General features: G+C 31.5%; 1 protein-coding gene across 5 annotated transcripts in view; it reads right to left on the reverse strand.

Annotated features, from left to right (window-relative positions):
- GSK3B (glycogen synthase kinase 3 beta) overlaps positions 1–17,661 on the reverse strand; it is a 231,044-nt gene that overhangs the window by 68,393 nt on the left and 144,990 nt on the right. For all 5 annotated transcript variants that reach the window (XM_051985355.1, XM_051985354.1, XM_051985353.1 and 2 more), the window contains exon 7: positions 11,440–11,537. In XM_051985355.1, the coding sequence (XP_051841315.1) occupies positions 11,440–11,537 (98 nt within the window). The remainder of the gene's footprint in view (positions 1–11,439; positions 11,538–17,661) is intronic.

A 17,661-nucleotide genomic window follows, 5' to 3' on the forward strand; every position in this document is an offset into this window, starting at 1 on the left:
AGGTGTTTTAGAAGAACTGTCTCTAAAACTAGGAAAGGACCCCCAGAGGGACTATGGTTAACCGTCTTAAAGGTATAGTCAGGAACTAACAGGAATTCACTTTCCACACTCTCATTTGAGCAGGTACTTTCAAGCACCATTTACAAGCTCCACCCAACAACTCCCCTCCATCCAAAGTTTTGCTTTTAGGACAACTGTAAATTAAGTAACTCTGTGCTAAAGCACTATTGGTAAAATTCCATACTCACATGCAACCCCCAGATCCTTTTCTGGATGAGCAAGCACCTCTTAGAAAGAAGTTGCTCGGGGGTAGAGAGAGATAAAAAGCTTTTGACTCATTTTAATTTTGGGTGGGGCAAAGTAGGCCACACAAAATGAGAATCAGAATCATAGCTATTATATTTTATCTTCCCTCTGGATTCACCAATCTTCAAATCTGAAATTATCTTCTACTGTCTATCTAACCCTTTGTATCATTTCTGACTCCTCATTTTTCCTCACCTTATATCCCATAACTAATCAGCTGCCCAACCTTTTGAGTTCTACTTTCACATCTCTTACTCCGTTCTCTTTTCACTACTCACAAAATCCACCACTTAGATCAATATTATCTTTTGCCTGAACTGTTAATAACCTAATTGTTCTCCTTACCTTAAGTTTCTTTCCACTGCAATCCTCATGATTGCATACATGAAATGTCCCTTATCACATATTTTTACTAAAGTATTTAAGAAAATTCACCAAAGAACACAAAAAGAAAACTATACAAAGAAAGCCAAACACTATAAAAATCCCAAGAGATCAACAATGTCAGTGATTTCCTTACACCATTTATCTATCCATGTTCCCATCTTACTCAAAAATTCTGATGAGTCTCCTATTAATATTATTTTATCATTGGTTCCTCATTCCAGTTTGTTATTGTTTAAGTTCTATGATATGTACAATCATAAGAAAGACAGTACATAGTATAATTTATAAATAAGTAAATCTATACACATTTTAAGCTCATGCTCAATTTTTTTTTAAATTAATAAAGGTGCACAATCAAAACAGTTAAGAAATGTTAGAGGACTCGAAAGAAAGCAGGGTACATGTTCCTTGATCTTCTGCAATTCACGATGTAGTTAGGAATATTACATTCATAAAAAAGTGTCACAGACTCTAAGAATTAAATGGGGAAAAACAAGATGTCATAAAAAAAGCATCAATAAATATCCAAGGACAATAAGTTAACGGGAAGGGACAACTATACTAGGTAAACATGAGTGGGTTCTGCCAGGGAAGACTTGAATTGGGCCCTGAATGGAGATGATTTGGATAGATAGAGAAGGAGTTATTTTAAATTGTGCCTAGAGAGGGAAACAAAGAATACAAAGGCACATAATCAAGAAAGTGCAGAAGTTAGTTGAAATGGAGGGCTTGTGTAGAAAACAAAGACAAGAAAGATAAGATTAGAAACTAACTTTGATGTTGCTGATTTTCTTGCTATAATTTGATTAGATTTTCCTTAAAGACTTAGATGATATGGTGCACATATTTTAAATACTGATATTTCATCATCTATATTACCTTTAAGCATAATGGTTTCTCACCTTTTTTCTATTTATGCCAATTTTTATTATTGTCACAACCGAGAGTATGATTGCTATCCCAAATTTTTTAATTCACCCAAGTGATAAATTATATTTCAACTATACATTTAAATTATGGAGATTTTTGTTTCAAATGTGCTTCTTGTACATTACATAATTTTAGATCCTACTATTTTGCTACTTTTTTTTTTAAATAGCTGCATTTTTATATGCATTAATTATATTTTCCCCTCAATTGTATCCCGCTTATACTTTATCACCCCTACTTTTCCATTTTTTAAAGAGTGGTAAAAAACAAGTAATGTAATCAAACACTTAAAGTGGTTTGACCCTATTCATTTGCTTCTCTATTCTTCATCTAGCTCAAATTGTAATTTGCTTGGTCTAGCAATTTTTTCTCTTGTTTTTAGTTGTTCTTTTAGGATCCCTATTCCAAATTTGAAATTTGTTTTACTTATAACTACTTTCCCCCAGATTTAAAACTTTTAAAATGACCTCCTTCTCATTCTCTGTTTCTCAATGGAATTTTAACTTCTTTGATAAATGTGTGTGTTTAAATCTTCTTTGCCCAATTTGGATAAGAGTTAAATTCATAAGATGTCCAGTCTTTCTCACTTGCTTCCATGTTTATTTGCTTTTTTTAAAAAATCTCATACACTTAATTAAATGCAATTTTAAATTCTTTCCACTTTATTTCTTTTATAATTTCTTCCATTCTCCTTTCATTTTTTCTATTAAAAAAAAGGGGGGGGGTAGGGGGGAATCAATAGTTGGCTGTTCTTTCCTTAATCCCTTGGTGACTGATGAAGGCAATGAGGTTTTGAAAGGATCCTCATTTCTTCTTTCTCATTATACCACCAATACTTTGTCATCATTTAGCTTCTTAGGTTTCCTCTCCCATGACTGTATTTCCAAACCTACCCATTTTTCTACTTAAAAAAAAAGTCCTACTTCTATTAAAAGTGCAGTTTTCTTCCTACAGAATTATACTCAATCTTGAAGGAAGCTATACCATTGAATGTGAGCCTTTATTTTGTACCTTTTGGAATATAACTGTGTTCCCAAACTTCCTTTTTCAGAGAAGTTGTAACAATGTATAGTCTTATCTTATTTGGTACAATATTTTTCCTTTGTCCTTGAAGCTCTAGATTTTATTTGTGACATTGCCAGGTAATATTAATTTGGGATATTTTTCAGGATGGGACCACTAGATCCTTTTTTCTTTCACATTGCTGATAGTGGTTCAAATAAATTCAGGCAAGGTTTTTTTTTTTTAAAATGATTTCTTAAAATATAACATCCTCATTTTTTTTTTGTTGGTTGTAGTCTTCAAGGAGTCCAATGATTCTTAAATTTTTTTCTTCTCAACCATTTTCTAGATGAGTTTTTCTTTCTGATAATAGATTTTTCATGTGTATTTTGTTTTAGTCTTTTGATACTATTGTAATATTTAGTGTCTTACAAATCGTTGGCTTGTTTGTGCCATTCCAATTTTCAGACTGTCTACAATTTGGTTAAGGTTTTCCATTTTCTGTTCAAAGTTTTTCCAATTTTTATTTAAGAACACTAATTCTATTTCCATTTTTTATTTACTGCTTCATTTTTAAAAACTATTTTGTAATTCTTGCGACCAAATTATTTTTCCCTTTATACACACTACTTGTACTTCTATGTGGAGTTATTATTTTCTCCATAATTTACCTCTTGGACTTTTACTAAAAATTTTCTTTATTTGGGCTTATAGTATTTTTTCCCATCTTTTTTCTTATTTCCAATTTCAATTCCTGAATTAGAATTTCCTGATAAAGATAGGAATTGACCTTTCCCTCCTAGGATGATATAGGAAAACTTTGTTTGATCCAATTCCCTTTGTTGCCTTGATATTTTTAATATTATCATTCTAACCAAAGTGGTTGGCACCAGGGCATGCATATTTCTCTGTCTTAATCCCTGGATTCTCCCTCCATCTTCCAGTGGTTCAATGTAGCTATCAACTATCAGTGCCTCTGCTCTCCTTTGGTCTTTCTCTTTGCTTCTGTTTAAATACTCTTTATGCTGGAATACAATACCCAGACATCTTATGCATTTTGTAGTTATTCAGAATGTCATTTTTCATTCAAGAGTGGATCTCATTTTTATCATTTCATAATTAATTAAAAGATAACATTGTAATTCCTTAATATGCTTGCTGTTTCTGGACTGTGAAAAAGTATTTGACATTTAAGCAAAATAATGCTTTATCAGTGCTTAACAATCAAGTGGTTCCCATTTACATATCAAACTCATTGAAGATTGCTTGAAAGATATAAAAATGAAATATAACCTCATTCAATGATCATCTATTCATAAAAATCAGGAGTCATACAAAAAGAAGATGTCTGTTGTCAAAGATTTCTATTACTGTGATGTAGAACCAACAAAGAGTAGATGTTGAAGAGGGCTTCCCTGTGAATGATGTGGCAAGAAGATTAACTGTTACGCAGACTAGGTTAGTTTTGCCATGAAAGGCATTAAAAAAAATTTCTTGAGACTTAACTGGCTTAGGATATGATATGCTGGTAGATTTATAACAACTGACTAATTAAAAAAGGACACATCTTTAATTAGTATTAGAAACACTTTCTTCATCAATTCTCAATTAGAAGCACCTATCCCTATTAAAAAGACTAGAGAGCATAGGAATAAATGGAGCCTACCTTAAAATGATAAGTAATATTTATTTGCAACCATTAGCAAGCATTATCTGTATTGAGGATAAGTTAGAAGCCTTCCCAGCACAATTAGGAGTGAAACAAGGATGCCCATTATCCCCTCTATTATTTAATATTTAATGTTAAGTATGGTAAGAACAAAGAAAGCCAAATTAAATGAATTAAAATAGGCAATGAATAAACAACATCATGCTTTGCAGGTGTTATGATGGTACACTTAAAAAATCGTAGACAATCAATTAAAAAATTACATGAAATTATTAACAACTTTATTATATATATTATTATATACATTATATATCTGCAGGATATAAAATAAACCCACACAAATATCTATCAAATCCAGGAGAAAGAGTTAGAAAGAGAAATCCCCTTTAAAATAAGTGTAGACAATATAAACTACTTAGTAGTCTACCTGCCTAGACAAACCCACAAACTATTTGAGCACAACTCTAAAATACTTTTCACACAAATAAAATCATATCTAAACAATTAGAAAAGTACCAACTGCTCATGGATAGGCTAAATCAACTTAATAAAAATGATAACTCTTATTTAAATCAATCTACTTATTCAATGCCAAACCAATCAAGCTATGAAAAATTCTTTTATGGAACAAAAAACTCAACATCTCAAATTGTATATTAAGATAAAGTCAAAATGACTTACACATAAGATTTACATGTAACTTATGTAGTGATACCATAAGCAAATTAAGGGAACATGGAATAGTTTATCTCTCAGACTTATGGATAAAAAAAGAATTTAGAATCAAAGAAGATAGAGAACATTACAAAATGTAAAACAGATAACAGCAACAACAACAAAAGAATAGAAAATGGCAAAAAAAAATTGCAACAATTATCTTTGACAAAAATTTTGTTTATCAAATATATAGAGAATTCAGTCAAATTTATAAAAATATTAGCCATTACCAAATTAACAAATGATCAAAGAATAGAAATAGGCAGTTTTCAAAGAAAGAAAACAAAGCTATCCAAAGTCATTTTAAAAAATGTTCTAAATCATTACTGATCAGAGAAATAGAAATCAAAACAATTCTGAGGTACCACTTCACATTATCAGAGTGACAAAACAGTAAAATGTTGGATGTTGGAAGGGAAGTGGGAAAACTGATATACTGTTGGTGGAGTTGTGAACTGATACAACCCATTTTGAAGAACAATCTGGAATTAAGTCCAAAGAGTTATAAAACTGTGCATACCTGTTGATCAAGGAAAACTATTGTCATGTCTATATCCCCAAATCATCTCAAAATAAAGGAAAATGGTCAAAAAAATATTTATACCAACTCTTTTTGTAATGGCTAATAACTGATCATTAAATCATGTCTTTCAATTGGGGAAATGGTCAACAAACTGAGGTATATGATTGCAATAGAATATTACTGTGCTATATAAAATAATAACCAGATGATTTCAGCAAAACTTGGAAAGACTTACATGAATTGATATTTAATGAAGTAAATGGAACTAGAAGAATTCTATACATAGTAATAGCAATATTGTTTGATGAGAATTGGGAATAACTTGGCTATTTTCAGCAATACTATGATCCAAGACAATCCTTAAAAAGTAATGATGAAGCATACTCTCTGCCTCCAAAGAAAGAACTGATATTGCTTGAATACAGACTGAAGCATGCTATTTTTCACTTTCTTCCTTTCATCCCCCCCCTTTGAGATTTCTTGTTAAAAAAAGTGATTAATATGGAAATGTTTTCCATAACTACACATATATAACTGTGCTGACTGCATTAAACACCAAAATACTGCAGGACCTCCTGTAGTTTAACCTGGTCATCACAAAGACCAACTAGACAAAGAATCTCTATTGTCCAGATTTCAAAACACATTTAGATGGATATTCCATTGAATATGTTCAAGAATGTCTATCTTGCTCATTTTAGCTTGATGACTAATTGAAGTCAGTGGAAAAGGAGAACAGGACAGATTGCCTTCAACAAAGCTCCTCAATGACCACAAACTTCCCATGAAAGCAAAGAACAACTTAAAAAAAAACCCCAATATTTGTACCAACATGAAATACAAAAGTCTAAAAAATTAAAAACCAGCATCATCTCTCAGAGGCCAATGGAGAAGCATATGGCGGGTGTGAACAACTACAACATATAAGCATCAGAGAATGCCAAAAAATTGGAATAAAAGATGTTATCAAATAACATAATGATGTAAGATGACAATAAACTGGAATAAAAGGATGGTCTAAGAGTTCTGCTGGCAGTCTTATAATATCAGGAGAAAGAAAGGAGGAAGGCTCCTTTATTTTAAATACAATGTCATTAGGTGTATAAACATGTTTTTATTCACTATCTATATATCCTTAAGCATAATGTAGTTTCAATTTTTGTCTCTTTAATCAAGATCTGAAATGTTTTCTACTCTTGCTTTTTTGGATTCATCTGCAGCATAATAGATTTTGTTAGTTCCTTGGTTAAACTGTGTGGAGCTTTCTGTTTTAAGTGTATTTCATGTGGACAATATATGGTTGCATTCTTCTTTTTCATACTCCTTCCCCTCCATCCTTTTCTGTTTTATGTGTGCATTTATCTTACTCACATTAACTGTTATGATTAACTAGGCAGCTTTCTCTATCCTATCACTTTACATTCTTTTACTCCCTCTTCCCTATTTGCAAAAAAGATGTAGAGAGAAGATAATTTTATTTCATGCAATCTGGTTCCACTCCTGTCTTTTCTTTTTCTCTAGTTCAATTTCAGATGATGGGTTCTTATCCTTTATTTCCTTTTATTCCCCAGTGCAGGTCATACATTCCAAATATGGAATGTTTTTTGAAGGCTCTCTCTCTGAAAATATCCCTTACCACTCTTAGTATTTAATATATTTCTGTATCAAACTCTTTGTGTATGTATCATGTATATAGTTTAAATGCTTTTTTGCCCAGTTCAGATGAAAGTAAAGTTCATGCATACCCTGCTACCTGTCTCCTCCTCCATGTTTGTGTAGTCTTCTTCTCAAACACCATGATTATGTGAAATAATTCTATTTCTATTTTATTTGAAGTTCTATTCCCAGCTTCCCTCTTTCTTCCAGTGTATTCCTTTTTCCTTCCTTCCCTTTTTCTTCTTCTCTTAAGAATATCAAAATGTAACAAAACAGCTCCCAGATCCTCTGTCCTATATTTAATAATAACAATAACTAGCGTTTTTATAATGCTTTAAAGTTCTCAAAATGCTTTACAATATTTTTCTCAAGTTAACTCTCAAAATAACCATTTGAACTCTTGTAGAGTTCAGAAGAGAAATGTTTGTTTTTCTCCCATTTATTAAAATACACTTTGTTATTGTAGAATCTTTTTCAATTACTTTGAATTTAAATGGCTTTTGAATTTCTTTTTCAATAACAAATAAATTTACTTTCTAAATTTCTTTTATCACAAAGTTGACCTTGCCCAGGGGTCTAGGCTGATGTCCCACAACTGCCCATCAGGAGTAAGGATTATGTATGCATTTCAAAAGGTTTACTCAGCTTTGGTCACATCATCAGGAATACTTGGAAGTACCCTATTTCATTTAAGATTCATTTTTCCCACAATGTGATATGTAACCATATAGAAGATTATACTCAGCTATGCTAGGCAAAATTGACTGTGGACCTTTATTTGTTGCTTTCTTATCCTCTCCTTATTTGGTGGCAGTCATCAGATATTGTAACTCTTTGGTATTTGAACTCTTTCCTTTTAGCAATCTTTTTTCATGACTTAGAAGCCATCTAGGCTATTCTATGGTCAAGGTTTTCAGAAAGAAACAATAACAGAAATGATACTAATTAAGAGTAATACTTTATATTTTAAGGTTTGCGAAGCTTTTTACATATTCATTTGATCCTCATAACGACCTTGGGATGCAACAAATTATTGGTATTTCCATTTTACAAATGAGGCAGCCAAGGCTGACAGAAGCTAATGACTTGCCGCAAATTACAAAACTAATTAGTGTCTGAAGCGGAATTTGAATTTGCTGGTATCAAGTCCAGCATTCTATTCACTGTCCCAGCATTCATTATCTCATTGACTCAACCAAATGTTCTGAAAAACTCATTAGACTTTCTGATATTTTTAAGGCTTTTGTCTTTGTTCTAATATTTCATGTTATCTCATGGAGTTACTGATAACCTGTTTTGTCTGAAATAATTTTCAAGTGTTTATGAGTGACAAGTTTGAATTCCCTTTTTATTTCATAATTTCATTTTTATGTTATTTTATTTGTAGATTTTTACCCCATCTTTTCTTTTATCGATGTATCTCACTTTAAAAAAATCTATTCATGAAGGATACAATGTCAAATGGAAATAGCATTACATGGTGCGATTCATTTTCTGTCAAATATCATGAGGCCCATTTCTATTACTACTGGCTTGCTCCCAATATGACTTATACCTACAAACATGGATGTGCTGGCCAACCTTAGGGCTAGAACAGATAATTCACGTTAAAAAAAATTTCCAGAACAAATGTTATTTTAGAATCTTTCAGAATAAACATAAGAGAATTAATTTGATTATTTGGTATTCACTTATGTATTTATCTTATTTTCTCTCTTACTTGGCATGTTTGTAAATCAAATATGTTGCTTACCCATGGGGATTACTGTCCATCTCTCAAATTCCTTTTTCATTTTGTGCACATTTTTTTCCTCATTAATGTTCAGAGTCAGCTTTGCAAGATATATTATTATGGAATTCAGCTTTAGCTTCTTTCCTTTTTTGAAACATTTTATTACACTCTTTTCTGATCTTTCACAACTGTGAAATAATTCTGAGTTATTCAATTTGAAGATTTTGAAGTATTTTTTTATTTGGAAGTCTTTTGCCTGGATTTTAGAAAAATCTTTTTTAAAATGTGAAATTTAACTACTATATGACTTTGAAGTGTGAAATTATTCTCAAGAAGTAATACGTGAATTTAATAAAACAGTGCTTTCTTCTCTATGTTAGTAAATTTTAATATCTTATTTAGAGTTTTTGATCTGTGATGCTCATTATAGCAGTCTTGTAATCCTTATTCTTACCAAGTATGTTTTAGAGATCACTTTTGTTTGTATAAAAGTTAAGTATTCTTAAAAGAATACATAATGTGTTTTAAAAAACAAATATCTTTTGCTTCTGTTTTGCCAAATTATTTTCTACTTTTGGATAGCTACATTCCAAATTTATTATTCTTTCTTTTGGAGCCTCTACTTCTTTTCAGAGATTGTTCACTGTATAAATTCTATATACTATGGGAGGTTTGAGTTTTGTACTGAGAATTCTGATTTCTAAGATTATTTCTTTTATATTTTACTTGTCTTTTTGTGAACCATTTTGAAGTTTCTTATTGACATTCCCTTATTTCTGGGGAGTCTCCAGAATCTCTTTTTGGTTATTTTCCCTCCATATTATAATACTTTTTAATTGTGTTTTGATTAAAGGTTTTATTTTATTTTTGTTTTCTTTACAAGTCTCTGTTGATCTGTCAGCTTCAAAGCTAAGCTTTAATCAGGCTTTTTCTCCTCATTTTTTGTTATCTCCTTTTCTCTCTGATACATGGATCACTACCTTACATCTCAAAGTTTGAGGTATTCACTCCTCTAATGGGGAGATGTAGGATCTCAGCCTGAATCCCTGCCCAAGGTAAATTCTGTGGTAAAGAAGCTTAAGACCAGAATGAGTTCTTTGTCTCCTTCCCCTTACTTATGGAAGTTTTTTTCCTCTAGTTGGCTCTGTGCTATGCTGTCCTTTCCCTGATCCGGCTGCTGTCCTTTTCTTTCTAATGGCTCAGTATATTTAGTACCAAGTACCTTAGTCTGTAGCTGGTTGTAGTGCAGCTGTAGGAGAATTTCATGTTGAGACACTTATACAGAGAACTTGGCAGGATTTTCTATGGAGGATAAGCTTGCAAGGTTGCTCTTACTCACTGTGAGTAACCCATAAAGTAGACTTGGGAATTGGGGAACCGAGGAGTTGATTTTACTTCATACGTTTCCTATATTTTTGGCATTCAACTATACTTACCACTCTTATCTGTAAGCATACGAGAATATGCATCCTGTTTTTAACTGTATGAAATAATTTTCTTAAAACTTTTGGGTTGGATCAGTTTGATGAAATTAATTATTCTGATTTCTGGTGGATAAATATGTCTGGTTTTTAAAGCTCTTCTTAATCTGGCTCCTGCTTACCTCGTCAGGCAGATTTAAATTCTTCTTAAAATTCTCTATTTTTTTCAGACAAAATTTGATTTCCTCCATTTTTTTGCCTTTATAAAATGCTTTCTCTCATTTTTAAGTTGCAGCTATTTCTTACCTCAAACTCATATAAACTGTAGATTTCTTCAAGACTCAGCTTGAGATGCAGCCTATTATAAGAGACTTATCCAGATTCTTCTAGTTGCTAATACATTTACTCAGAAACTATATTACATTTATTTTGTACATGTGTCCCATTCCCCTACCCCAATATAATCCTGAAAGCATGAACAGCTGCTTTTTAATTTTTTTTATCCCCAACTCTCCTACACTGTCTAATATATAGTGGGTACTCAATGAATGATCATTAAATTGCAATAGAATACATACAGACTTACTAAAAATAGAGAAAAGGCAGAAACAGGTTTTGAGTTTAATTTCCTAAAGGATGAAACTTTCATAAAGTATACACAAAAGGATTCAAGAATTTAAGTTCTGTAATTTGTTGGACAAAATAAATTGCCATAAAAGTACAAAATCATAAACATGGAAATCTTTACTAAAATTATAAGAGGGTTAAAAAAAAATGATTTAATGAAAAGTGAAAATATTTTTTAAAATTCAAGATCTTTTAAATTTAGATTCTTTCCCTTAATTAAAAAGGCAAAGTACACTAAAAAATAGTACAACTAAATAATTAAGTTGAAATGCCTTAGACTTCCTAAACAAGTTATTCAGCCTCAGTAGAAGTCAGAAGACCTTGTCCCAGGATTGCCACTTATTAGCTATGTAGTTTTGGGTAAGTTACTTAAACTTATTTTCTTGTCTATAAAAAGATGAAGTTAGTCTATATCAGTGCTAAAATCTCTTTCACCTCAAAAGTTCTACAATCCTAGTTAAGTGCCAACCTTGATTATTTCCACCAATTGATCCACACCACTGTCTCCTGGAAAGATTGGTTGTCCTAGCAACAGTTCAGCCAATACACATCCCGCAGACCATACATCTAAAAAAAGAAAAAGAAATAAGGGTTCATTATGGTATTGCACTTAAACTATACTGAAATATTTGAGAAACATTTATTTCTATTTTCATCACAAATAATTATTAATTAATATCTCAATAGATTGTCTATTTGCATTAAATGTTCCAAGGAATAGTGAAATCTATGGTAAATTAAATATCATCTAAAAAAGAATATGAGACATAATCCATAACAGGAAGTATTCAGGTGAATGTATATCTAATTTCAATTTTGAGAAAAAAAAAAGTTAACCTTAAAGGGTTAACTGGCAGGAATTAAGCAACAGTAGAATTTATAGACAACTTAAATGATGATAGACAACACAGATATCAAATATTACTTGAGACTATAAGTATATAGATTCTATTTTGTTTTACTGATTAATTTCTATTTAAATCTAAAATTTAAATTATACTTATTCTCTTGAAAGAACAAATAATAAAATCTATATTTGAAATAGCAGAGAAATGATATGAAATAGTTGACTGATTAGGATAAGAGGGATCAGTCCTCTTTGTAGATATTCTTGGTCCATCTTGAATTTCTAGCAATGAGATGGGAAGAGGATGCTAGGTCATGGTGGCACCAGTATCTCCTTCATTTACTATTGAGGAGTCTGTATGACAATGATTAATAATTGTTATAGTTTCTTTCTTTTTTTTTTTCCCCAAAGGAACTCTCTCAAACAAATGGAAACTGATATCCCATCAATTCATTAACTTCCTCTAATCTCAAATCATCCATGCCCACTTATTTCATGTGACTCATGCCCATGATCTCACAAGAGTTTGCCACTGAATGAAAGCATTCAGAGTGTTAGAGCATTAGGAATGTATCAGTGGAATACTCTAGCTGCCTACCTGTCATTTTCTTGCCATGTTCTTGCCACATGACTGTACATTTGCTTTTCCTAAAATACTATTCCTAGATGTTATCTTTTACTTCTTTTCTTCAAAGCTGCTCAATGATAATATATTGCAGCCTGTCAACACTCATTGTGTTGACACTGTGACTAAGTGACAATGATCTTAATTCTTCAAAATTACCAGCAAAATATTAGTATTTAAAATATGAGTCTTAATGAAGAAGCAAACTCCGTAGGATGTTCATCCAAATGTATTTTGAAATCTAGGCATTAGATGTTCTTCATCCACTTTCCTAGATAAACATGTCAAATTCCTTTGAGTGATTACAGATCTCTTCCAAGAGATGGTGCAATACCTGGGGTGGAGAAGAGTGGTGATGCAAATTAGCACAAAAATAACTGGAAGACCAGATTATTCACAAGGAAACCCTCCTCAACCAGGACCCTAAGGTATCTTCTCCATTACAATGGTAAATAGCTTTCACAAACATCTATCTCCTAGGTTTATATCTTATCTGATGTTTACTATTAGAGAACTCCAGAACAGGATTAGTTCTTCTAAGGAATGTATGGATGGAAGTTAACTTTTTTCAAAAGAATGTGGAACACAACATTTTGTTCCACAAACTGGTTTTCATAACAGGGAAAAAAAAAAAAAGCACAATGGGATTTCTCCTCAGTTTTGCTAACAGTGCGATAATAAAGATGAGCTACATAAAGAAATGGTAAACTACTCTAGGATCTCTGCCAGGAAAATCCCATGGACTTTTTTAATGTAGAGTCAGAGACAAATGAACAATAAAAATAAAGATGTGGTCCATTATTTTTATATCACTTATAAAAATAACTAATGAACTCGTTGAGGATGTCCAGTTTCTGTATAGATGACTTTCGTATTTTGGATAGCTACTAGGCAAACAGGCTGATAATCACTTAATGTTCTCAGTCCTCTTGATTTCTTTCCCCCCACTTTTTGGTTTCTTACCCTCCCCCAGATATCTTGTATCTCAGTCTCTTGATGCGCTTCTAATTGTGTTATTTCCAGCAGGCCTCTTCAGTAAATATATTCTGCATCCAGTATGGATGCTTTTTCTTATCTTTGTTCTTTTTAAAAAAAATACCATTTCTACCACACATTTACAAACATCTAGTGACTGTGATGTTAGGGCCCAACTAAGGTAGTTTCTTTATCCTTGATGAAGAAAAGAGTTTATTGAAATGCATCCCTTTCTCCTCCACCCCATCTTCTCTGTTTTTCTTCTGTTTGCAGTCCTTTTCCATTCTTATCTTTGAATACACTTGGGAAAATGCTCAGTTGAATTTTGTCCCCAAGCATTCTTTAAACTCATTTTGAACTCAAGTGCTTCTTTGGGTTTTATAAGATGATGTTGCTCACAATCAGTCCAACATCTCTGTAATCTTCTCTGTAAGATTTTATGGAAAAGAGTTTATAGAATAAATCTCATTTTGTCTTTCATAGAAGGCTCTCCATCTGGCAAGGCATTTCAGTACTCTTTTGGTCTCTTTGTTGTAGCAAATAATTTACAATAGTTTAATTTCTGGATCATATTACTATGGTAAATGATTTTTACTATGTATTTCCCATTTTCACTATTTTTTTTTGAGATGACATGAAAAAAAAACATTTAAGAAATAACACTCTGATTTTACCTGGCTCAAAATAATATACTAACTAGAGGCCAATCCTACAATTTTGATGTAGCTATAATTTCAATCAGATCAAGTCAACAAGCTTTTATGAAGCATCTATTGTGTGCCAGGTACTGTGCTGAATTACAAAGAAAAGTAAAAACAGTCCCTGCCCTCAAGGAGCATACATTTTATTGGGAGAGAAAACATATAAGCAACTATGTACAAACAAGATATCTACAGGGTAAAAAGGTAATCTCAGAGGGAAGTACTAGCATTAATATGTAGCATTTAAAATAAACTGAACCAAGCTTTTAAAAAATTACCTTGAGTTAAATAGAGGATAGAATGGAGTGGGAAAAGCTTTGTAGCAGATAGATCAGTTAGGTGGCTACTGCAATAGGATAGAAAAGAGGTAATGCAAGGAGGCACTTCCATACATATTCTCTAGGGAGTCAGGCTTAATTTGTAAATGACAAAAGAGCAGACAAAACAGTAGCGACAGTAATTCTGGAGCCAAAACACACTTCTGGGAAATTCACAACTTATGGTAATTGATATCAACATCATATTTTGATGATGACGTATGATAAAGAGATAATAAAAAAATTCCCTTTAGCAAATGAAGTAATTTTACTATTTAATACTATTTAATATCTTCTTTACTTAATCTTTAATTTATAGTTATGACCAAAAATGTACTAAATATTGTTAAAAAAAAAAATCTCCCCCCCCTCCCCTTTCACTCTGGTAGAGAAAAGTCATGGGTGCTTTATAAACTATATGAGAGCTTAATAATTAAAAAGTAGTTACATATGTTAAAGTACTTTAGAGTCAATAAAGTAGTTTAAATGTAGATAGTTCCTTAGCAAATTGTAGATTCATGCAGAACATACATGCAGATTCATTTCGTGTACCTTTGGCATCTGTGTAATAACTATAAAACAACTTAACTCCTACCCATGACCAAGAAAATTAGTTATTTTTTAAAATAGTTATACCAAGTTAGTCAACAAGCACTATATTTGCAAATTAAAATAACACAGTTTGGGATTTTTACAGTGAAGAGTTTTAACAAGGAACTTTGCAATCAGGAATTTTCATCTTCCTTGTTTTGGACCTTAGGTTTCAATTAAAGTGGCTTCAGATAATCTTTCTGATAGCTACTTCAAACACTTTATTCACATTGAGCTTGAAGCTAATAGAAACTCCCAAGTCTTTCTTCAAATGAATAAGTATCTAGCCATTGCTATTATATCTTTTCTTTGTACATGTGTCTAAAAACAACCTCCTAAATCTATTGTAATACTTTCTTTCCTTCTTAGAATATAAGTTCCTCAAAGGTAGGGATTATCTCATTTCTTGTACTTATACTCTAAATTCTTAATAAAGTACTTAACACATAATATATGCTTTTCCATTCCTTCATTCTTGAGGTAAGAAAAGTAATCTGAAGATGATACTAAACTAGAGGAAATAAAAATTAACTATTATGGTGGTTATCTCTAGATTAGATTAAAAGGAGATACCCATAGTACAACATCCTCATAATTTCTTTGGAATCTTACTATTATTTGCAGTAAACTTTTAGTCCCTAGTTAGTTTCTCTTGTCATTTTCTATCCCTTTTCTAAAGGAGTAAATACTAATTTTAACATTGACTTCAGCAAAGCATAATCAGGAACACAAAATATAGTACAAAAAAAGCATATTACTGAAAAGTAAAGTATAAATGAATTTAAGATTGTATCAGTCTATTATGTTACAATGAATCATTCTTTAAATCAACCATGATATGTGTGTGTGTATGTGTATGAGTTTGAGGAATGGATTAAAAGGTATTAATTAAAAGGTAATCTTTCTTCCTGTATATATTGTCATATAATTCCATTCCTACCTTCTTATCAACTGTTTTATTTGTATTTATAAAACATTTTTTATTCTTTTCTTCCTATCTACATTTCTCTTTTCTTTAGCCTCCTTAGGTTGTCCAGATCACTATGAAGACTTTAGCATGACTTCTATACTTGTCTCTTAACTATTTGTATTATTCCCTTTTCCTCAATGATTATAATACTTTAAGAAGTTGTGGTAGGAATATGGAAACTAAACGAAAATAGCTTTCTCCATCTATGTTTTTTGTTTTTAGTACAATATATGAAAAGCTATCATTTTGGCTACTAAACTGGTTTTTCAGTAAGGAGAGTTCCACAGGGATTATAGTTTGTCACTTTATTATATTCTGGAGTAGATGGGAGAATGAAGTGGTAGGAAAAGTCCACAGCAGTAACTTTTTGAAATTACCAGTAAAAATCACAAAATAAAATACTCAAACCCATAAAAATTCTTCAGCTTACTGACAATACTTGAAGATCTGAATAATGACTATTATAATTATATAAAACAAGCCAACATTTTCTCAACCATAAGTGTTTTATTTATCTTTAGTTATCTCATAAAGACACTGCTCACATGTGATCTTAATGCCAAGTTAAAAAAAAAAAAAGCCTTTATTGATCTGAATGTTTTATTTTAATCTAGGTTTTAAAACCCCTTCTATGCATTAATCAAAGTGAAAGGCAAGGGGTACTAATTAATTCTCCTAGAATGCAAAACCATTTACAACAAAAAGATAAGGTTATAAATGTAGAACAAACAATACTTTCACACAAAACTCTAGGAAATTAGCTTGCAGACAACATTTAGCTGCAGAATTAGAGCAATAAAAGAAGACCTCCAAGAGTCAGTGTTATCTAGTAGAGAAAGCATCAAGAGACCCAGAAATTTAATTCTCTTAGTTGCCAATTCTTGCGAAGTCAGGCAAACTAACAAAACTAAGGTGACTTATCATTTTGTGGTTAAGGTACACCAAATCAGGATCTTTTCTTACTAAACAAGAGTGCTTCAAAGAATGGAGTGAAGACCACAGTACAATAAAAGCCCAATTAATTAGAATGATCAGTACATGAACTATTTTCCATTAAGTATCAACTCAGAGTTGTAAAATTCCTATTGCAGTGGGAGCCATATTAAAATGTAATTGGGAATGCGAAACAAAATAAATAAAAAATACAAAACAACATTGTTTTGTGTGGTTTTCTAAATCAATATGCAGAGCAGGAATCAGTTTCTATTTGAATATGACACCACTATTCTATATCATTGAATTTTTTGATTTTATGATCAAAATCATAGATTCAGACCTAGTAGAAATCTTTGGGACAGAAATATATCATTTCACAATAAGGACACTAAGGTCCAAACATATGAACTGTCTAAAGTCATTAAAACAGTAAGTAGTGGAATCAAGATTCAAACTCAGATCTTCAGACTCGAAATCTAAGGCTCTTTCTATTATAATAATGTTAAGTTTAAAGCTACTTTTCTGATTTTATAATCAGAAAAATTATCTAATCCAAATTCTTCATTTTACATATAGGGACCTACCTTATTAACTTCAAAGAGGTATGGAAATCTTAGCTATTATTATTTCTTGTTATTAAGTATTTTCCTCAGAGACATCGCTCATAGCAAAATTAGAAAAGGAACTCATGTTTCAGTGCTGTTTTTCAGTGCTTCATCCTATGTTTTT

This window comes from Antechinus flavipes, chromosome 3, assembly GCF_016432865.1.
Source record: "Antechinus flavipes isolate AdamAnt ecotype Samford, QLD, Australia chromosome 3, AdamAnt_v2, whole genome shotgun sequence".
NCBI classification, from domain to species: Eukaryota; Metazoa; Chordata; class Mammalia; order Dasyuromorphia; family Dasyuridae; genus Antechinus; species Antechinus flavipes.